Here is a 24,087-nt window from a genome sequence, read left to right as displayed (position 1 = left end):
CCTGGTGGTGCGGTGGTTGGAAGTCTGCCTGCCAGTGCAGAGAACGCAGGTTCGATCCCTGGTCTGGGAGGATCCCACATGCCGCGAAGCGACTGGACTGGACCCGTGTGCCACAACTGCTGGGCCTGTGCTCTAGAGCCCTTAGGCCACAAATGCTGAGCCTGTGGGCCACGGCTACTGAGGCTCGCATGCCTGGAGCCTGTGCTCTGTGGTGGGAGAGGCCACCGTGGTGAGGGGCCCGCGTGCCGCGGCGAGGGCTGGCCCCCGCTTGCCGCGGCTGTTAAGTGCCCGCATGCAGCAGCGGGGACCCAACGCAGCCAAAAATAAATAAATTTTAAAATTTATTTTTTAAAAAAAGAGCAAGCAGGAAGTATTAGAGAAGCGGAGGAGGATCATTAAAATAAAAAGGAATAACTAGATCTTGGATATAGAGTTATATATATAAGAATCCCGAAGCAGAACTGACCAAAATAGGTCTGTTTCTAGGAAAGTGCAGATTTATTTACAGCCCATTTTTATACTTTCAAATTTTCTGTCTGGTTAAAAGTCATCTTACTATTTAGAACCACAAGAATGGCCCTGAAAGCATGTGCACTCTCACTAGCATCTCCTCCTGCTACTTTCAGATCCTAATCTTAGTTATGCTGATGAAAAGCACAGATCTTCGTAGGATCATGTACTCAATGTGGATTTGCCAAAATGATCTGCCCAGTTTAACTGTACAAGATTAAATGGAATTACATGGAGCAAGGTAACATATGAGATAGAAATTAGGGGTATATGTATTTTTGCCAATGGACAGGTGAGGGAAGAATAGTTTAATCAAGGGTTCATGGAGAGTGCTATTACAACTAATAACTAACAAGAGCTGGACTTGATTGCTTTGCTAGTAATGGAAGAGGTACTTGTCCAGAGTTTAGGAATGGTAAACCACAAAACTAGAAATAAGAGGAGTTTCCAAAAACAGGAAGTCAACTAGTATCTGCTGTCAGAGAAAATGTCATGAGAGGCTGTGCAATCAAAACCATAGATCCGGGCTTCCCTGGTGGCGCAGTGGTTGGGAGTGCGCCTGCCGATGCAGGGGACACGGGTTCGTGCCCCGGTCTGGGAGGATCCCACGTGCCGCGGAGCGGCTGGGCCCGTGAGCCACGGCCGCTGAGCCTGCGCGTCCGGAGCCTGTGCTCCGCAGCGGGAGAGGCCGCAGCGGTGAGAGGCCCGCGTGTCGCAAAAAAAACCCACCATAGATCCATACACAGTTGAGAAGTGTGAAGTTGACTGGTAAATTATTATAAAAATCAAGAATAGGAAAAAAGTATAATAGGGAAAAAATCAATTTAATTCACACATCCTCTGTGACTCTGCGATGACAGAAGGCCTAATTAAAAAGTCTATGGAGGGGAGAAGACTGTCAAAACAGCGCACAGATCACACACCCCAGCCCCGGAAGATGGGGAACTGCCTCAAGTCCCCCACTTCGGATGACATCTCCCTGCTTCACAAGTCTCAGTCCGACCAGGCTAGCTTTGGCGAGGGGGCTGAGCAGGATCAGGAGCCGCCGCCGCCATATCAGGAACAAGTTCCAGTTCCGGTCTATCATCCAACACCTAGCCAGACTCGCCTAGCAACTCAGCTGACTGAAGAGGAACAAATTAGGATAGCTCAAAGAATAGGCCTTATACAGCATCTGCCTAAAGGAGTTTATGAACCTGGAAGAGATGGATCAGAAAAAAAGATCTGGGAGTGTGTGATCTGTATGATGGACTTTGTTCATGGGGACCCAATTCGATTTCTCCCGTGCATGCACATCTATCATCTGGACTGTATGGACGACTGGTTGATGAGATCCTTCACATGCCCCTCCTGCATGAAGCCCGTTGATGCAGCACTGCTTTCGTCCTACGAGACTGACTGAGCCAGGGTCTCTCATCTGACTTCAAGTGAACCATCATTTTTGGTGGTTTTGATCTTTTGTCACTGAGCCCAAAAAGCCAGGGATTAGGGATTAAGATCATGCACAAAAGTTTCCTAAATATTCCTGAATGGCTGCAGCTGTTGGGGAAAAGTATGTGATATTTTAGAAACTTAGGGGGAAAAGTAGGAAGGTATTTTTATGTAAAGCCTTGACCCAGTGTTCAAGAATATAATTGTATTTAGATCTTGTTATTGCTCCAGTACATAGGAATTGTGTAAAGTGTTAAAGCAGCTGTATAAGTTTAAATTGTGTATGTCGAAGATTAGGAAAAAGATAGTGGTTGTTTTTCCTAAATGAAGTAATTTTCTTCTCCCCCCCACCCAGATTATTTTCTCAAGTTGCTGGCATTTGGGTCAAGGTTTTATTAAAAGCTCCATTTTACAACACTGGCACAAAAAAAGTAGCTTTAAGCTTGTTTGTACAGTTCTTTTATCCACTGGAAATGGAATTCATTGCCTTAGGTCTTTTTAAATAGTGTATTATTATCGTTGGGGCTGGCTCTATGCTTGAAAACCACTTTATTTATAACCTGTTATAAGTGCTATATCTGTTTGCAGTTAGGAAATGCAGAATTCAAAGTGATCTCCTAGTGTGTAAGCAAGCTGAGATGCACTATCCCTTTTCTATAAAAAAATGAGTTAATGTGTCAAGAAACCAACTCTAGTAAAGTGGGATTTAATATTACCCTTTCTTATGTGTTTCACCTAATTAGTTTGGTTGTTAATATGGTGATAACTAAAAGTCAAGGTAAATTTCAAACATTAAGAATTCTGATTTATTGAGCTTGAATTATGCCACCATGCTTATGTAAAAATGCAAGTGGCACCATGGTTAAACTGAGAAAAGTTTCTCAGTTGTAACAATTTTGATTTATTCTTTCCTGTGACCTCCTTCCCTGTATTGTAGTGCTGAGGTTATTGAAGTTATGTAAAACACATCTCTGTTTCTGTTTCTTGGAAGAACAGTCCTGCTAGTTGACTGACAATTCTAAGCAGGGAGAATTAAGATAAATGTGTTTCATGTTTTGCACACAAATGCAGAATTTGTATAACCACATGACTTCATAGTTGTGATCTCAAAAAAGAAGGAATTTCTCTTTTATCTTTTTCTTGCAGTTAATATAAGAACACTGAATCTCTAAGCTTCTGAAGTGTTAGAAGTAGAGATGGTCTAGTAAGGATGTAGTTGTAATGTTTTATCCATTTAGCATGTGTTTATTTTTCTTAATGTACTCAAAGGTGACATATTTGTTCAACTCAGTGATATTACAGCTAAAAAAGTCATTCATTAGCAAAAGGAGAAGCAATCTCAACCCAACAATCAGAAATGTTTCTTATTATTTTATATTGAGTTGAATATTTGACTTTAACACTTTTCTACATATAAAACACAAGTCTCAAAAAAAAAAAGTCTCTTGAAGGGTTCTTCATAATTGCATTATAGAAGAATTTAGTATGTCATAAGCACTTAAAGATTTAACATTCAACTGTAGCAGTATCTATGTTGGTTAATTTTCTTATAAGCCCCACAATGAGTTTGAGAAAAATGGAAAGAAATTAGATTATCAGGTTCTGTTAAATTGTTACATGTATCTTGCTTAAGTTTTTGTTCATTAATTTATATCCAATTACATAAAGCAAATTTGGAGGAAACACCTGAAGTTGTGCAATATTTTCAGAGATATTACTTTTTTCTATCTTTGTGTTTTCTACTTAAACATGATGTCTGTCATCAAGTATTATAGTCACTTTCTTTTTTCTAGATTGTTAAATGAACTTTTTTTTTTAAATCATCTTCTATGTTGCTGTTAGTCTTTATTACAAGGCTTCTTTCACAGAAGTTTGGCAGTAATATTGAAAGAACCAGGATTGAGCTGAATGCTTTTTTTTTTTTTTTTTTCGGTGCGCGGGCCTCTCACTGCTGTGGCCTCTCCCGTTGCAGAGCACAGGCTCCAGACGCGCAGGCTCAGCGGCCATGGCTCACGGGACCAGCCGCTCAGCGGCATGTGGGATCTTCCTGGACCGGGGCACGAACCCGTGTCCCCTGCATTGGCAGGCGGACGCTCAACCACTGCGCCACCAGGGAAGCCCCTGAATGCTTTTTTTTTTTAAGGTACTTTGTATTCTTTAATTTTGATCTCCACATACCATGTTCAGAACTATCAATTTTGGCTTTTACCAAGTGAAATAAAGTTATATTACAGTTGCAAAAAAAAAAAAAAAGTCTATGGAGGGCTTCCCTGGTGGCACAGTGGTTAAGAATCTGCCTGCCAATGCAGGGGACACGGGTTCAAGGTCTTGTCCGGGAAGATCCCACAGGCTGCGAAGCAACTAAGCCCATGTGCCACAACTACTGAGCCTGCGCTCTAGAGCCCACGAGCCACAATTACTGAGCCCGCGTGCCACAACTACTGAAGCCCATGCGCCTAGAGTCCATGCTCCGCAAGAAGAGAAGCCACCACAATGAGAAGCCCTCACACAGCAAGGAAGAGTAGCTCCTGCTCGCCACAACTAGAGAAAGCCTATGCACAGCAACGATGACTCAACACAACATCAAAAAGTTTAACTGAACAAGAGAATTTGCCCCTGCCTCTACCCAAAGTCTGGAGACAGGAGTTAGAACAGAGATATAGTACTAGAGAATATTAAAGGAGACACATACCTTCCCTTTGGTCAAACAAAAGTCCATGGCTCATACATCTCTAGAGTTCCAAAAGACTTTAGATGACAAAAATATTTTACACACAAGGTAGAATTTAGTAAATTGCTAAGGAAATTGGTACAACCTATAAAGAAACTAGAGATTCCCTTTCCTAGGTAATCCTTTTTGTCCCAACACAGACTTCTTCCTTGTTGTTCTTGGTCCTGAGATAATAATGGCATATGATACGATATGGGTACCAAAAAGTATAAAAACCCTTTCTGCAAATCACAGTAAAGATAAGCCCCACTAATAGAATAATACACTTATAGATACTTTTGACTGATTGCCAACTTATTATAGACTGGCAGTTTATTATTATAGGTCCCTAGTTATACACACCATTTATCTGTAGTAGAAAATATTCTATCCAGATATTAAATTTATTTTTGGTTGAAAGTATATCTAGAGGGACTTCCCTGGTAGTCCAGTCATAAAGAATCCGCCTTCCAATGCAGGGGACGCGGGTTCAATCCCTGGTCAGGGAACTAAGATCTCACGTGCCACGGGGCAACTAAAGCCCACGTGCCTCAACTAGACAGCCCATGTACTGAAACTGAAACTACAGAGCCCACGTGCTCTGGAGCCCGTGCACCACAACAAAGAGCCCATGTGCTCTAGAGCCTGTGCACCACTAGAGAAGAAAAAACATACATGCTACAACTAGAGAGAAGCCCATGCGCCGCAATGAACAGCCCACACGCCACAACTAAAGATCCCGCGGGACTTCGCTGGTGGCGCAGTGGTTAAGAATCCGCCTGCCAATGCAAGCCACATGGGTTCAGTCCCTGGTCCAGGAAGATCCCACATGCCTCAGAGCAACTAAGCCTGTGTGCCACAACTACTGAGCCTGCACTCTAGAGCCCGCAAGGCACAACTACTGAGCTCGCATGCCACACTGAAGCCTGTGCACCTAGAGTCCGTGCTCCGCAACTAGAGAAGCCACCACAATGAGGAGTCCACACACCACAATGAAGAGTAGCCCCCGCTCGCCACAGCTAGAGAAAAACCGAGCACAGCAATAAAGACCCAACACAGCCAAAAATAAATAAACAAATTTATTAAAAAAAAAAAAAAAGATCCTGCATGTCTCATCAAAGACTCCACGTGCCACAAGACCTGACACAGCCATAAAAATAAATAAAATATATTTTTTTAAAAAAAGAAAGTATATCTAGAATTCCATGGAATGAACTGTGTTTATACTCTAGTTGTTCCAAAGAGTTCACAGGGGCAGGAAGATGCAAAATAAAGTGATCATTAAATATGAATGCATAAAATGGCCCTAAAAATCTCAGGGTCCTTCAAAAGTGAAATGTTAGAAGTCCTTATGAAGATCTAATGCAGCAGTAAAAGTAGGCATATCTTGTTGGAAAAAGCAGCTTTCTAGTTTTTCCTTACTTATATCCTTATAGATTCCTTAGGGCTCAAGTTTATAAAGAACTACAGAAACTCTAACAACCCAGCAATTAGTGGTACAGAATAATAGTTTTAATGCTGAACAGGTTTAATAGAACAAGGGCACAATCTTCCATCTTATTTCCTTATCAAGCAAATGCAGGAACACCTTCCTTAAATTTTAGTAAGTATTCCTTTAGGGCTTCTAGTTTTACACCAACAACTGAAGAAGTGCTAATAGATTTTGTGGTAAGTCAGTTATCAGTCACTGGGTCAATCAGGAGGGAAAGTGTCTCTGACTCTTATAAAGAATGTACTCATTGGGTACTTTGCCAGAGTAAAGCAGCGTCTAATTTAAAGACCCTCAGAACTGGAAAGAAAGTTCAACAGGAATATAGGAAATAGAACTGAGAGGATTATAATGAGGCAGATACAAATAGCCCAAAGACCCAAAAGATTCCTGGAAAACACAGGATTTCTGTCTAAAAAGGACTTCACCAAATGTAACACAAGGTCCTTGATTAGATCCTGGTTTGAACAAACCATCCATAAAACCATTTGGGGGACAAATGGGAAATTTGAATATGGACTGGGTATGAGATGATATTAAAAATTATAGATAACTTTGTTAGATGCAATAATGGTACTGTGATTTGAAAGGGAAATGTTCTTGTTTAGAGATACATATTTAAGTATAAACAAAAATATAAAAATAGATAAAAAATAATACGTCAAAACTGTTAAAAGTAGGTGATGAGTACAATAGGAACACATTAAATTAGTCTCATCATTTTTCTGTAAGTTTCCAATTTTTCATAATAAAAAGTATAAAACAGTGCTACTGTTTCAGTTTGGTGGTCACTATAGAAAATAATACCATTTCCCCCTAGTGACTGGCCACCAGGATAGTTGTTTCCATTTATCCCTTCTATAAAAATAGTACTACCAGGAATTCCCTGGTGGTCCAGTGGTTAGGACTCATTGATTTCACTGCCGAGGGCCCAGTTTCGATCCCTGATTGGGATACTAAGATCCTACAAGCCACGCAGCACAGACAAAAAAAAAAACAAAAACAAAACAGGACTACCTTGTAAAGAATGGTGTTTTTTTTTTCTTCTAGGAAAATATTTATAAGTTTGGCCAATATCATCATGTACATAATAACATCATGCCCCTAAATTCCTTTGCTCTTTTATTCTTTGATGCACCCACCCACTTAACGAAGTCCCAAATCTAGGATAACTAACTACCTTCACCAGGCCTACACTCTGATGAATACTCCCACAGAAAAATGACACAAGTGGTATATTCATGTAATAATTACCATCCTTAACACTGCATAGTGATTCTTAATTTCTCTAGTTAGTCCTTTCTCCCACATGCTGTAAAGACTACTTCAAATTTTCTTTCTTCAAATCTGGAACCAAACCTTCTTACCCCTCCTCAGTCTCAGTAAATGATCTTGCCTTCCACATTACAGAAAATAGAAACATTGAAACAAAAACTTTCTCTATTTCCTGCCATCAAATCTATAAACTTACCTGTAGCTCTACTCATAGCCTATTCTTTCCCTCCTTTACAATGGAGAGGTCTCTTTTTAAACCAAAGGTCAATCCCTTTTACCTGTGAAAATGTTTATCCTTTCTCACCTTCTTGGAGGCTTCTAACATTATCTCCTCTCCTGAATTTTCAACATTTCTCTCTATTGAGTCCTTCAATATTTTAACATTGTCAAGTCTCTCATATTAAACAAAAACAACCTTCCCTGGATTCCACACTCTACTATAGCTATGAGCCATTATGTCTGTGCCTCCTCACAGACAAACTGTTGTTTGTCTGTCAAAAGTTGCCTATAATCTATTTCTAGTATCTGAGACCCCAAACATTTCCTAACCAATTCAATGAGGTTTTTTTTCTGCTTCCACCATTCTCTAAAAGATATCAATGAAATCCATATCCCTAATGAACACTTTCCCCCCAAGTGTTCTTATCTTATTCATCTTTTCAATAGCATTTAACAATTGAGATCTCCAATTCTTCTTGAAACACTCTCTCCTTGTTGGTTTACATGATACCATATTCTTTAGATTTTCCTTTTGTTCTTTTCTTTCTGTCTCCTTTGCCAGTTTATACTCCACTAGTTGATCCTTAAATGTTGGCACTCCTCAAATCTCTGTCCTAGGCCTTCTCTTTTCTTCCAATTCCACATTTTTCTTGTAAATCTCATACTCTCCCTCTCCCTATTTGTACACAAAACTTATTCCAGTCCTGAACCATTTAACCAACATTTCCACTTGGAGGGATGCCTGAGAAGCAGCTCTAACAGTTCTAAAAGTTCACATCTTTTTTCTGTTCCAGTGTTCTGCGTTTCGATAAAGAGCATCATCATTCATCCAGTTGTTCATGCTTAGAACCCAGAAATCATTCTTTCATTTTTTAAATTAAAGAATAATAGATTTACAATACTGTATTATTTTCAGGTATACAGCAAAGTGACTCAGTTACACATGTTTTTTCAGATTCTTTTCCATTATAGGCTATGATCAGATATTGAATATAGTCCCCTGCTATACAGTAAATCTTTGTTGTTTTTCTATTTTACATATAGTACTGTGTATCTGTTAATCCCATACTCCTAATTTTTCCCTCCTCCCTGCTTTCCCCTTTGGTGACCATAAGTTTGTTTTCTATGTCTGTGAGGCTGTTTCTGTTTTGTAAATAAACTCATTTGTGTTATTTTTTAGATTCCACATATAAGTGATATACAGTATTTGTCTTCCTCTGTCTGACTTATTTCACTCAGCATGATAATCTCTACGTCCATCCATGTTGCTTCAAATGGCAATATTTCATTCTTTTTTATGGTTAACATTCCATTGTATATATACACCACATCTTCTTTATCCATTCATCTGTTGATGGACACTTAAGCTGCTTCCATGTCTTGGCTATTGTAAACAGTGCTGCTATGAACATAGGGGTGCATGGACCTTTTTGAATTAGAGTTTTTGTTTTTTCTGGATATATGCCCAGGAGAGGAATTGCTGGATCATATGGTAGTTCTATTTTTAGTTTTTTAAGGAACCTCCATACTGTTTTCCATAGTGGCTAAACCAATTAACATTCCCACCAACAGTGGGAATATTAATATTCCCATATATTAATATTTCTCCACACCCTCTCCAGCATTTATTATTTGTAGACGTTTTGATGATGGCCATTCTCACCAGTGTGAGGTGATATCTCATTGTGGTTTTGATTTGCATTTCTCTAATAATTAGCAGTATTGAGCATCTTTTCATGTGCCTGTTGGCCAGCTGTATGTCTTTTTGGAGAAATGTTTATTTAGGTCTTCTGTCCATTTTTTGACTCGGTTGTTTGTTTTTTTGATATTAAGTTGTATGAGCTCTTTGTATATTTTGGAAATTAACCCTTTATTCATCACATCATTTGCAAATATTTTCTTCCATTCGTGGGTTGCCTTTTTGTTGATGATTTCCTACACTGTGCAAACGCTTTTAAATTTGTTTAGGTTCCATTTGTTTATTTTTACTTTTATTTATTTTGCCCTGGGAGACTGATCTAAGAAAATATTGCTGTGATTTATGTCAAAGAATGTTTCCCCCTTTGTTTTATTCTATGTAATGGTGGCCTCGTAGAATGAATTTGGTAGTGTTCCCTCCTCTTCAATCTTCTGGAATAGTTTGAGAAGGATGAGTTCTTCTTTGTATGTTTGGTAGAATTCCCCAGTAAAGCCATCTGGTCCTGGACTTTTGTTTGCAGGGAGTTTTTTTGTTTTTTGGGTGTTTTTTGTTTTGTTTTGTCTTTTACAGATTCTATTTCATTTCTAGTAATCAGTCTGTTCAAATTATCTGTTTCTTCTTGATAAAGTTTTGGCAAGCTCTATGTTTATAGAAACTATCCATTTTTTGTAGGTTGTCCCAATTTGTTGGCATAGGAGTTTTATGGTATCGTGTCTTATATTGAGTCTTTAAGGCATTTTGAGTTTATTTTTGTGCATGGTATGAGGGAATGTTCTAATTTCATTGATTTACATGCAGCTGTCCAGCTTTCCCAACATCACTTGCTAAAGAGACTGTCTTTTCTCCACTGTATATTCTTGCCTCCTTTGTCAAAGAGTAATTGACCATAGGTGTGTGGGTTTACTCCAGGGTTCTTTATTCTGGTCCCTTGATCCATATGTGTTTTTGCACCAATACCATGCTGTTTTGATAACTGTAGCTTTGCAGTATTGTCTGAAGTCTGGGAAGATTATGCCTACAGCTTTGTTCTTTTTCCTCAGAATTGCTTTGGCAATTCTGAGTCTCTTGTGGTTCCTTATAAATTTTAGGATTATTCTAATTCTGTGTAAAATGTCACAGGTAATTTGAAATGGACTGAATTAAATCTGTAGATTGCTTTGGGTAGTATGGCCATTTTAACAATATTAATTCTTCCAATCCAAGACCACAGGATATCTTTCCATTTCTTTGATCTTCTTCAGTTTCCTTTGTCAATGTTTTATAGTTCTCAGTGTATAGGTCTTTCACATTCTTGGTTAAGTTTATTTCTAGGTTGGTTTTTTTTTTTTTTGATGCAATTTTAAACACTTTTTCTTTTTACTTTCCTTTTCTGATATTTGTTAGTATAAAGAAATGTAACAGATTTCTGTATACTAATCCTGCTACCTTACTGAATTCATTTATTCTAACAGTTTTTGTGCAGAGGCTTTAGGGTTTTCTGTATAGAGTCTTGCATAGAAAGACAATTTTACCTCTTCCCTTCCAATTTGGACACATTTTATTTATTTTTCTTGTCTGACTGCTGTGGCTAGAAGTTTCAATACTATGTTGAATAGAAGTGGTGAGAGTGGGCATCCTTGTCTTGTTGCTGAATTTAGCAAGAAGGCTTTCAGCTTTTCACCATTGAGTATTATATTGGCTACGGGTTTGTCATAAATGGCTTTTATTATTTTTAAAATTTATTTACTTATTTGGCTGTGTTGGGTCTTGGTTGTGGCATGCGGGATCTTTCATCGCAGTGCATGGGCTTCTCTCTAGTTGTGGCATGCGGGCTCTAGAGCACAGGGGCTCAGTAGTTGTGGTGCGCAGGCTTAGTTGCCCTGCAGCATGTGGGATCTTAGTTCCCCAACCAGGGATTGAACCTGCCTCCCCTGCGTTGGAAGGCAGATTCTTAACCACTGGACCACCAGGGAAGTCCCATAAATGGCTTTTATTGTTGAGATGTGTTCCCTCTGTACCCATTTTGGTGTGAGTTTTTACCATGAATCGATGTTGAATTTTATCAAATGCTTTTTCTGCATCTATTGAGAAGATCATTTGGTTTTCGTCTTTTCTTTTGCTGATTTGGTACATCACATTAATTGATTTGCATGTGTTTGAAACATCCTTGAAACCCTGGAATGAATCCAACTTGATCATGGTGTATGATCTTTTTTATGTATTGTTGGATTCAGTTTGCTAATACTTTGTTGAGGATTTTTGCAACTATATTCATCAAAGATATTGGCCTGTAATTTCTTTTTGTGGTGTCTTTGTGTGATTTTGGGTATCAGGGTGATGGTGGCTTCATAGAATGACTTCGGTAGTGTTCCCTCCTCTTCAATCTTTTGGAATAGTTGGAGAACAATAAGTTCTTTGTATGTTTGGTAGAATTCCCCAGTAAAGCCATCTGGTTCTGGACTTTTGTTTGCAGGGGGTTTTTTCGGTTTTGTTTTTCGTTTTTTTTTTTTTTTTTAATTTACAGATTCTGTTTCACTTCTAGTGATCAGTCTGTTCAAATTATCTTTTTTAAAAAATTAATTAATTTATTTTTGGCTGCCTTGGGTCTTCATTGCTATATGCAGGCTTTCTTTAGTTGCATCAAGCAGGGGCTACTCTTCGTTGTGGTGCATGGGCCTCTCATCGCAGTGGCTTCTCTTGTTGTGGAGCACGGGCTCTAGGCGCACGGGCTTCAGTAGTTGTGGTACACGGGCTATAGAGTGCAGGCTCATCAGTTGTGGCGCATGGGCTTAGTTGCTCTGCGGCATGTGGGATCTTCCCAGACCAGGGCTCGAACCCATGTCCCCTACATTGGCAGGCAGATTCTTAACCACTGCACCACAAGGGAAACCCCAAATTATTTTGACTCAGCTTTGGCAAGCTATATGTTTATGGAAACTTGTCCATTTTTTTCTAGGTTGTCCCAATTTGTTGGCATATAACTATTCATAGTATTTCTTATGATTTTTTTGTATTTCTGCAGTATTGACTATTAATTCTCCTCTTTCATTTCTTATTTTGTTTACTTGGGTCTTCTCTCTTTTCTTCTTGGAGAGCCTGGCTAGAAGTTTGTCGATTTTGTTTATCCTTTCAAAAAACTGGCTCTTGGGGCTTGCCCCAAAGTCCAAAACACCTTAATGTTATACAAGGGGCAGGGAGACACACACTAGTGGTACACTGTTTAGCTACAGAATAAGGTTTACTGAGAAAAACTTAGAAGTGAGAAATAGCAGAATACACACATTCTCTCGGCTATCATTATCTCATGGAAATGCATATTCAGTCCAGAAACAGACCCAATGCAGAAAGTGCTCCAGGAGAGGCGCACCCTTCCCAACCACACAGGAAGATTGCGAATACCTAGGTGACTAGTAAAGGACTTCCAGGTCAGGGATATGGCCTTGATAAAAAAAAAAAAGGGAACGTCTAAAGCTCAATTTTGGAAAGTTGTAAAACAACCACTCATGACAGCCAGAGACGTTGTTTTCTCAATTGAACTATCCTAACCCTGTGGAGAAAAAAAAAAAAGAGAGAGAGAGAGAGAACAAAAAGAACGACTAGGCCATCAAGAGACCAAAGTCTGTTTCTCTCATTCATTCATTCATTTATTTATTTATTTTTGGCCACACAGCATGGCTTGTGGGATCTCAGTTCCCTGACCAGGGACTGAACACGGGCCCTGGCAGTGAAAGTGCCAAGTCCTAACCACTGGACTGCCAGAGAATTCCCTATTCCTCCTTTTAACTTAGGACTCTACAAGATCTGATATCTATCTCTTGAGCCTTACATCATGCCTCTTGAGCCTTACATCATGCCTCTTATTTTCTGTGCTTCAGTCACATAGCCCTTCTTCGAATTCCTTAAAAAGTTAGGTTATTTCCCTCCTCAGGGCTTCTGCACACATGTTCCATCTGCTTAGTTAACCGCACCACCCCCCCTTTTTTCCTGACATCTTCAAATAGGTTATAAGTCCTAATAAAAGTACTCACAGCATGTTGTAGGTACCCTTCACAGAGTGTATCTCAATAGAAATGATACCTACTTATGTAATTATTTAACATCTGTCCCTTGTCAAACTAGGAGGTCCTTAAATGGCAGGAACTATAGCTGCCTTGCTCAGGCTGCAGTCCTAATACTTAGCTAAGTAAGTACCCAGTCATAATCATGCTCAATAAATATTTGTTGAATGAATGAATAAAGTGTGGACTTAAAGAGATCAGGTAAAGTGAGAAGACTTAGCAGTATTTATTATGTAGCAATAATTCTGATTTTGTGGTTCTTTGGCCTTAGATTTTTGAGGAATATGGATAAATCTGGGCCCATACCTAGCACACATCTAGCTTAAATATGGGAACAATACAAACAAACCCTTGCTATAACTAACAGGGGAGCAGGAGAGCTAGGGCTATACAGTATTCTTAAATAAGCAAACAAATCATTATTTTACACTACTTTGTGCAATTCACTGATTAAAGTGTTGAAGGAAATACAAAGTCAGATTCCTGACTTCAATAAGCTTACTTTCATTTAGAAAAATGAGACACATTTACATGGAAAGAAAATTGTTAACTAGGTACTCATCAATAAGGGCAAAGTAAGGACAATATGGCCCATAACAAGTAAAGGAGGAAGGGTAGAGTAGTGATCCAGAGCCTTAGCTGCATATTTAAATCACCTGGAAAACATTTTAAAAATACTGTTGCTCAGGTCTCACCTCTACACATTCTGATTTAATTGAGTTGGTGTTGGGCTCTGGGCATTGGTATTTTTTTAATAGCTCCGTAGGCAGCTCTAGCATACAATCTGGGTTGAGAACCACTGATTTAAGGAGAGAAGAAGTAGCTTTACTGAAGAGTTAGTATATAAAATGTTTCTTAAAAGATAGGTGAAATCTGGATAGGCAAAAAGGAGTGAGAATGTTCACATAGGGATTAGGAGTAAGAAACAAAATGGGAAAGCATAAAGTGTGTATGGGGATGGAGGACTATTAATGAGTAGACAGATCATTATGGCTGAAGCAAAGTGTTGACACAAGGGGATAGCAGAAAATACCTTGCATTTTTATCCTCTAGGCACTGGGTGCTACTAACATTTTTGCAATATTATTGACCTGATCAGAGGAGTATTCTGCCACAAAAGTCTAGAGATAAGTTGATAAACTCCTGTATTAGGTGGCAGCTGTAAAAATGGAAGCATTGAAGAGATAACAAGAGGGATGAATCAGTAAGATTTTTTTGGCAAAGCCATAAGTGACATGATAAAAAGAATTTAAAGTCACACTGATAACTTAATAATAGAAACACTATCATAAAGACAAATCTTGATTCTTTCTCTAAACTCCTTTAGCCCTCAAATGTAAACATCCATCATTAGCAGTCATCCTAGTTCTAACATTAGGGCTTATCTTTTTTTTCCTTAGAAAGAAAATAATAAATACATTTTAATGCAGTAATCTCTGAAAATGGAGTTGAGACCTAAATAAAAAAAAAAACTGATTTTAAGTAACAAATTGCTAATCCATTCCACCCTAAAGAATTAATTATTACCTTCATAATTTGATGGTTAAAGAATATTACGCTAAAATTTTGAAGCAGATCATAAGACATCTCTAAATCAAGCTCCTTTAGTTTAGAATAACAGTAGCTATTTCTATATCATACCTTGTATTTGGTCATGGTGCTAAAATGATTATTCCGAAAGAACACACAAAGTTCTCCTTCCTGAACCGTTGAAGTTAGTTCACATAATCCATGGTATGTCAGTTGAGTGGCTGTGTTATTTAGAAACTGCTCAGCTACAAAGCCTAGGAACCAATGCATAATATTAGATGGAAGAATAATTTCAAAATTTTAAAGTTTTTCTATTTACATTGTGTTCCAATTATGAAGAAAGGCCAATCAAAATAAGACTCCTCCTACTATAACATGATGGCCCTAAATTGCCTAAATTGGAGATTTTTTTTCTAATTCTGCGATGGAAGATGTGTCTATAGACATTTCCAGGCCAAAGAAACAGTTATCTGAAATTCTTTTTATCAATAAATGTATTTACTTATACCACACCTTCTTCCGCAAAGGATTTCATGCGCCTTGCAATAGAAGAAACACACACAGTAAAACTAAAACCCAAAAAAACAATAAGAAGGTAAGGGTTAGCAAAAGTCAACAACTACTTCCCCAATGGATAGGTGTTTAGAAATTAAAAGTAGCCTCAAGAAATTGAGTTGCTTAAGATTTTGACAAAGATCCCAGATAATTTTCAGTTCACAAACTGCTCAATTCTTGCCTTAAAACTAAAAGTAGGCATAAGACTGAACAGAAAACAGTGGGGTAACTGATAACATTTTTATCCTAATCTCCTCCAACATATGCTACTCATTATGTAGATATACCAAGTTCAGAAATAGAAATCATCTCTTCTGTTTTCAAACATAATGAAATATAAAGAAACCTTCTGGGGTTTAATTTAAAAGCTATACATACAGTTGATCCTCATTATTCACACGGGTTCATATACGCTAATTTGCCTACTATCTAAAATTTATAACTCCAAAAATCAATACTTGTTGCACTTTCAGGGTCATTCCTGAATATGTGCAAAGCAGCAAAAAAATTGAGTCACCCAACACACACATTCCCCACTGAAGTCAAAATAGGCAACAGTGTGTCACCTTCTTGTTTCAGCTCTCATACTGTGAACAAATTCATTTTCACATTCTATATAATGCCACATTTATCACATTTTGTGAAATTTCTGTGCTTCTTTGGAGTGATTTTTACTGTGTAAAATGGCCCCCAAGCATAATGCTGAAGCTAGTGTTCCTAAGCACACAAAGGTTGTGATGTGCCTTATAGAGACAATGCATATTTTTGCAGCTTCAGCCGGGCATGAAGCTGTTGGATATAAGTTTAATGTTACTGAATCAATAATATATATTAAACAAGGTGTCTCTAAGTGGCATGGACTTATATATACTACCAAATGTAAAACAGATAGCTAGTGGGAAGCAGCCGCATAGCACAGGGAGATCAACTCCGTGCTTTGTGACCACCTAGAGGGGTGGGACAGGGAGGATAGCAGAAGATATGTGGATATATGTATATGTATATGTATAGCTGACTCACTTTGTTATAAAGCAGAAACTAACACACCATTGTAAAGCAATTATACTCCGATAAAGATGTTAAAAAAAAAATAAGGTGTCTCTCAACAGAAACACACGAAAAACAAGGTTATGTATTGATAAGTTGATGAAAATCTTGTGACCAGAGGCTCACAGGAACCTAATGTTGTGTTTCCCCTATGAGCAGTGGTTTGGTATTCACTAATTCAGTGTTCACAGCAACTTTATGGAACATAACTATCAGTAATAATGAGAATCAGTTGTATAAATATTTTAAAAGCCTATATTTCTCTCTTTCATTCTTCCTCTTCCTTCCTCCTTTTGCTCCCTTTCTTTAAAAAGGAATAGAGGGGAGGAGAATGCTCTAAAAAGTTTTGTAAGTGAGCAGGGAGGTGCAGATATAGGGAGTAAAGATGAATCTGTGTTAATAAACTGATGACTCAACAAAAATTTGAAAATAAACTTGGTAGAAACTTGGTAGGGCCAGAGGCAGCTGCCTGATATAGATTTATTCCACTCCCTCACTTTTAGTGTCAAGCCATAGCACTTCAAGCTGCAAAGTGGTTGTAAAAAGTTACCAATATATCACACTATTCCAAGGAATTGGTAATGTAGGATGGGAAGTACAAAAAGTTATACAGAAGGCCACAGCCAAAGGAAATTTATAGCTCATTTGCAACTTCCTGGCTTTATACATTTAGAAATAAGACCCCTCCTCAATTATTATCATTACTTTGCTAAATGCTAAGTTATTGAGTAGAATGTATTAGTTATATACTAAAGCATTTTCTCTTATATAGCATTTAAAAAGTAAGCGTTATGCCTGTGCTGAGAAGTACCACTGCTGTCTATAATATCCATGTAACTAAACACTTCCTTCAGAAAGATGTTTCTAAATGTCCCTCCCATATCTCATTCATACAACATACTCTCTACAAAACCCTTTCAAAAAGATACAAAAATTCAGTGGAGATATAGCACAATGTTACTTTCATGTATGAAATTCAAAAATTTAATACTAGAAGTCTTTCTCAGCTGCTTGTTTCTAGAGAACAGGACATGGATTCAGAGAGAATAAGTGACTTGCTCAAGGACATAAAACTAGTTATGGCAAAGTGAAGACTGGAACTTAACCGGTATTAATTTATAAAATGTAGTGCTGATTATCATAAATGCAAACTGAACTCTATTTCTCCCCAAACCACAGAGCATAGACTAATTTAGACTTAGAGAGAAAAATGTTTCCTAATTCTTCTACCAACTTGTAAACAGTGACACCTGTGTGATTTTAGTGGCATATTCAAAAGCCTAATCTAGTTTCAACTTTTCATAACTAAACAAATTATGGAGTTTCAAAACATAATATCAGAGATTACTTATTAATTACAAATGGCAAAGGGCATCTTTCCAACAACAAAAAATCTGGTAAATATCACCTTAATCCTATTTGAACATCACCAACAATGGGATAATCAGACATCACGTGCCACCTGATTTGATGCACTAGGAAAGACACAATGTCGCCTATGTAGTATTCCCAAGGAAAATATATAACCCAAATCTACTAATGAGGAAACAATCCGATGAATCCAGATTGAGGACTATTCTATAAAACAACCAGCCTGGACTATAAAGAAAAGTAAATACCACAAAAGACCGAAAAGAAAAGAAAAGAAAAAAGGATAGGGATCTTCTGTTCTAGATTACAGGAGACTAAATTGATATGATAATTAAATGATACTTGATTGAAACTTACACTGAAAAAACTTAAAAGCTATAAGGGGCATTACTGGGACAACTGGGGAATTCTGAATATAAACAGTATATTAGATAATAGTATTGTATCAATGTTAAATTTCCTGAGGTAACTGCATTGTGATTACATAGGAAAATTCTTTGTTCTTAGGAGACAAATATTGGAGAGTTAATGGATAAAGTGCTATAATATTTGCAATTAATTGCACGATTTAGGAAAAAAATTGTGTGTGTGAATACAGAAAGTAAAAATTCAATATGCTAATAATTGGTGAATTTAGATGAAACATATATATGTACAAATATGTATATAGATACATATATTCATTGTACTATTCCAATTTTATGGGTTTGAGTTTTTCCAAAATAAAGAGAAAAGGAAATCAATATTATTTAATCAAAAATAATATGAACTCAAACTATAATCTTCAGCGTTTATGGCACATAATAAAAGCTCAGTAAGTGAGCTCGAATAAGTGAATATACTGGAATAATTTCCTTAAGCATATTTTTTTTTACCTAGAAACAATTGTTAAAGAAGAAATTATTCCTGAGAGATCTTCTGGAATTAAATGACCAGTTAGCATGAAGTCTGGAAACTGGTACTGTGCTATTTTTTTCCTTGTTGATTTCTGCTGCCATGCCACAACCCATCGTTATAACTTGATTCAAAAAAGTATTAATATCCAAAAGAGGTAGCAAGTAATAAATATTCTATGTACATGTAAAATTTCTGTACTTTTACTTACAAGGTATTGCCACCAGAAAAAAATAAATGTTCTCTGAAAGAAGTTGAAAGAATATCTAATTCTATTTGACTATTAACTAAATAATATTTCTTTTTCATCAAAAAAGAATGATAGTAAACATATTTCTTGTATTCTGCACCTTATGGAGATGAAATATTTGAATTTTTAAAAAATCATCTCAGACCAAAGTTTAATAATTTTTAATAAAGAAAGATTAGAAATAAACCACTTTGGGATATTTTATGATTCAGGAGGAAAGTTACAGTTGTAGGCTAAACAGAAAAAGAAAGCAGACTACTTTGGTTGAACAATATACCCAAGAAAATATGATGAAGAAAATGGAAAAAAAAGCTAATTGCTATATAAGAAAAAATGGAGATATGGGAACATATGTATATGTATAACTGATTCACTTTGTTATAAAGCAGAAACTAACACACCATTGTAAAGCAATTATACCCCAATAAAGATGTTAAAAAAAAAAAAAAAAGAAAAAATGTCCATCGTGGCCTTTTATTTCCTTAATGATTTCATAGTGCCTTATACAAGTAGCCATTGGGATTGAATACTTATTTCAAGCAGACTACATATTTGTAATTTCTTATAAACAAAAAACGAGTTTAGCTTTTTAATTGTACTGAATTTCATATATAATTTTTCCTTCACTATGTATGGAAATATGATAAGCAGAATTTCACCATTATGAAATTTATATATCAAGGAATTAATCAGCTCTGATATATATTACCTGAAAATTCTATACCACTAAAGAGGAAGATTCCTACTTGCTTATACCAAGATATTCTTCTCAAGTTATCAATTCTATACAAATTAGCTACAGTTTTTTATTATCCCAGGGATTCAATACCAGAGAAATAATAATAATAGTTGTAAAATCACGTTGAGAGAAAGGAGAAGTGATGAAGGGACTGTTTTTTGGTTGTTGTTCATTCTGCTAGTGTAATAAGTCCTACCCCTGTTACATTGCAGCCTAGCTTGGTGAAAATGCTGTCAACATTAGTGTTTCCCATAGCTTCTTACCTTATAAATATATTCATCCAAATATCACTTATTGGCTATCATTCCATCTGTTAACACTTTCTGGACCCTACTGTTCTCTCAATTACTATTGAATAGCATACTGAAAGTTACTGATGGATACTTTCTTTATAGCCTGCTTTCTAAGAATATTTACAGTAATGAGAGCTTGGATAAAGAATGGAAAGTTCTAGTGAGTGGAATTTTGTCAACTGAGGGAAAACATTTTTTGTAACAACTTTTGTTGCTCCTCTCTCCCCTAAAATTTAAACTTTGCTGCCTTAGGTTGTAGTGAAAGAGGCGTCACACAAATCAATGATCAATATTGCTGAATATCTGTGTGTTTACTGCAAGTAAAAGACTAGATGAGCCTCAACTAACACACTGTGTATTTTCCTGCTACTGGCCTCTTGCATAAACATGTTAAACTTCTGGATAATTGAGTAGTGTAATTAGTTGGGTTCTTATTAATCAATATAGTATGAGATTCACATACACATCTTCTTTTATATGTTCTTAGGTACTCTTGTAGTCACTTGGTTTTAATTTTTTAAAATGTAGTGACGATAATAAATTTTTATTATACCTCATGTGAAAGAACTGTGTGTCTGCTTCTCACGATTTCTCTTTCTTTTGTTAACACTTCAAACTGAGGAGAACAGTAGTCTCAGTATTTGTGTATATTTATGAAAAAGTGAAGTGGGTGATGGTGAAGTTATACCCAAATGCTATGGTTCCTGATAGAACTCTGGTTTCAAATCTGCTCTTCCCTTCACTGACTGGAACACAGCTTAAACAAACAAACAAACAAACACATGAAAAACACTTCTATGCTGATGAATTTAGCAATTTTTAATTTTAGCTAAGGATTAGGGAAACTGATGATCAAAGGTGTACTCTGATCCAGAATAGAGCTTTAATATACTATATTGTACTGAAATATAAGGTAGAACTCTACTAAAATGAACACTTGAGTACCATAATATACATCTCAGTCAACAGAAGTGTTCAAGATGAATTATAAAGTTCCCTCAGTACTCCCAAGTAATAACCCTTTTTTAAAAGAGTAATTATCAGTAACCCCTGGGTAACTGATTATATCAAAGATAGCAAGTGATTCCAAAGACTTTTATTAGAATCCAGGAGTGATTTTACAAAACAAATAAAAAGGGTTCTAGGAAAAACCTTTCACTGGTACCTCTATGAATAATTACTTCTTTTAATTCTCATAGGTAGAATCACTTTTATTTTTTAGAAGTTGTATTTAAGACATTTAGAAGACATTAAATTTTAAGACAAGTTACTTTGCCAAGAATAAGTCAGATAATAGCAACACTCACCCACCTTCACTAACCAGCTCACTGTTGTCTGACTGCTTACAAGAGATGATCTTCTCCACTAGCTGGTTGTAGCTGCAGTTACCAACAGCTTTTACAATGTCATCAATCTACAAAACAAATGACTGTCTCACTAATCATGATAAAATTAAAAACAATAACAAAGAAACCCATATAACTCTTGAGGGTTTTATTCTAATATAATACTAAATATAAAAGTATTACTTATGAAAAAAGAAAATCAGCACTAAAATTAACACCCAACAGTTTCCAGTTTTGTTTATGGTTCACAATAACATATTATGAACAATATTGCTTAGCCATATTTCAATTATGCAATAACTAATAAAATGGAATTAATATATGCAATTTTATTTCTTAAGATTGTAAAGCAAGGCGGGCTTCCCTGGTAGCGCAGTGGTTAAGAATCCACCTGCCAATGCAGGGGACACGGGTTCGAGCCTTGGTCCAGGAAGATCCCACATGCGGTGGAGCAACTAAGCCTGTGCGCCACAGCTACTGAGTCTGCGCTCTAGAGCCCTCGAGCCACAACTACTGAGCCCGCTGGCCTAGAGCCCATGCTCTGCAACAAAGGAAGCCACTGCAATGAGAAGCCCATGCACCGCAACAAAGAGTAGCCCCCCGCTCACCCCAACTAGAGAAAGCTCAACACAGCCAAAAATAAATAAAATAAAAATTTTAAAAATTTATAAAAAAGATTGTAAAGCAAGGCAAATCTAAAAGATGTTAATTTATGGCATAAACAGGGTTTCCCATTTTATTTGTTACTTAGTTTCTAGCATAGTGGAGATATGAGCAGACATAACTAATGTTATTTCCCTAAACAAAAGTTAATATATATTAATAAGAGAAAATATTTGCCTCATGATTCTTATTTGATCTTTGTCTGTAAAGGTACAGTAGAAAAATAAATTCAAAGTTTTAAGGTATAAGAAAATAAAATTGGGCATCTCTACTCTCCTTCCATATACTTTGCTTTTACTATTGAAGCAAAATAGATATCTGCTGTCTAAACTTACTTTGATTGCCCTCCCATCCCTAAAATATATTTATTTGTAAATTATTTAAATGTACTTTATTAATTAATATATTAATTAACACAAATTAATACAATGAAATAAAAAATAAGAGAGGCCATGTTTTTTTTCCACATCCAAATGATCTTCATGAATATCTACTCTGAATACCACAAGAATTGACAGATCTGCACAATAGTAAGGACAGTGGTTTTCAAACTGGGAGCTTTTTAAAAAGCTAAAAGAATTCAAAACTCAAGTTGTTTCTCAAGTGCCTAAGTTTTCATTCCTGCTGCCTAGCAAAATTTAAGAACAACTTCTCTAGGTTATAATTTTTTGTTGTTCCTGCAAAATTCAAGGATGGTAAAAGCCTCTTAACCATCCAAGTGGGACTGACGGTTGGCTGAAGATCAGTTAATTGAATAAATTAAAGCAGGAAACTGTGGAAAATGTTACATACATATCTTAAACAGTTCATGTTAGCTTAAAACACACAAATGTATTCACTTGTCAACCTTCTGATACGAAGCCAAATAAGGCCGTTTCTTTGAAAGTGGATCTTTTGGCTATGATTCTAGGTAAATGACACAAAAGAATATGCCTTTCAGTTTTCATTTATTTAAAATGAAAACTTAGACCCTTAAGAAGCAGTTTGAGAGCACAATCCCTTTAAATTTTCATTATTTTTTGTAACACCTTTACTGATTACAGCAATTTTCTTTAGTGACTCAACTTCATTGTCTTTCCAAAGAACTGAATTTTCAATCCTAAGGAATCCACAAAAATACACCTAGAATAATAAATACATGATCAATATATAAAAATCAGTTGTACTACTATAGACTAGCAATGAAAAATACAAAGATTTCAAATTTCATAGGCAGGATCTCTACATTAATATTTCATTCAATTAATTCATTTGGATGCCTTTTATGGACTACTGCACTACTACTGCACAATTAATTCATTTGGATGCCTTTTATGGACTACTGCACTACTACTGCACTACTATGGACTACTGCACATACTACTGCACTATGCACTACTATGCACGCACCAGGTGCTCTTAGAGAAACTGAAGACTCAGCAGTGAATAAAATAGATGGTCTATGCTTTCATAAAGTTTATATTCTAGAGAAAGGACAAACAATAAACCAAATAAGCAAAAATATAACATACTAGGTAGTTGTATGCAGTGGTATGCAGCTGTTCTTTGTTTCCATTGTACTATAGCATTCCATAGTATGAATATACTATAATACATTTATTCATTCATCTTTTGATGGCTATTCAAGTTGTTTTCAGTTTGGGGCGATGACAAATAATACTGCTATGAACATTCCTGTACATTTATCCTGTTTCACAAATTTAGTTTCTCTAGGGAATTTGCCTTGTCAAATTCTTGAGTCTTATCCTCAACTTTACTAGATAACTCCAAACTGCTTTCCAAAGGAGGTAGTCAATTTACATTATCATTAGCATGGAATGAAAATTCTCTATACTGCATATCTTCTCCAATATTTAGTATTGTCAGACTTCTAAATGTCAGCCATTCTGATGGGTGTGTAGTCGTATCTCATTTAGGTTTTAATTTGCATTTCCCTGATGACTAGTTCATACGTTCACTGGTCATTTGGGTATCCATTTTTGTGAAGTGTCTCTTCAAGTCCTTTTTGAAGAATTTTAGCTTTGTTAAT

General features: G+C 36.5%; 2 protein-coding genes across 7 annotated transcripts in view; one reads left to right on the top strand and one right to left on the bottom strand.

Annotated features, from left to right (window-relative positions):
• The window catches only part of MINDY2 (MINDY lysine 48 deubiquitinase 2), a 116,020-nt gene that overhangs the window by 52,854 nt on the left and 39,079 nt on the right, over positions 1-24,087 (bottom strand). For all 6 annotated transcript variants that reach the window (XM_060150913.1, XM_060150919.1, XM_060150928.1 and 3 more), the window contains exons 5-6: positions 21,361-21,463; positions 15,012-15,154 (exon numbers count right to left, since the gene is read on the bottom strand). In XM_060150913.1, coding sequence (XP_060006896.1) covers positions 15,012-15,154; positions 21,361-21,463 — 246 coding nt within the window. The remainder of the gene's footprint in view (positions 1-15,011; positions 15,155-21,360; positions 21,464-24,087) is intronic.
• On the top strand, positions 1,391-2,523 carry LOC132531546 (RING finger protein 11-like). Its single transcript, XM_060169409.1, has one exon. The coding sequence runs from the start codon at positions 1,391-1,393 to the stop codon at positions 1,910-1,912; it is 522 nt and encodes a 173-aa protein (XP_060025392.1). The 3' UTR covers positions 1,913-2,523.

This window comes from Lagenorhynchus albirostris, chromosome 1, assembly GCF_949774975.1.
Source record: "Lagenorhynchus albirostris chromosome 1, mLagAlb1.1, whole genome shotgun sequence".
NCBI lineage: Eukaryota > Metazoa > Chordata > Mammalia > Artiodactyla > Delphinidae > Lagenorhynchus > Lagenorhynchus albirostris.
The sequence above is the reverse complement of the archived record's forward strand: the minus strand, read 5'-3'. Positions and strand labels throughout refer to the sequence as shown.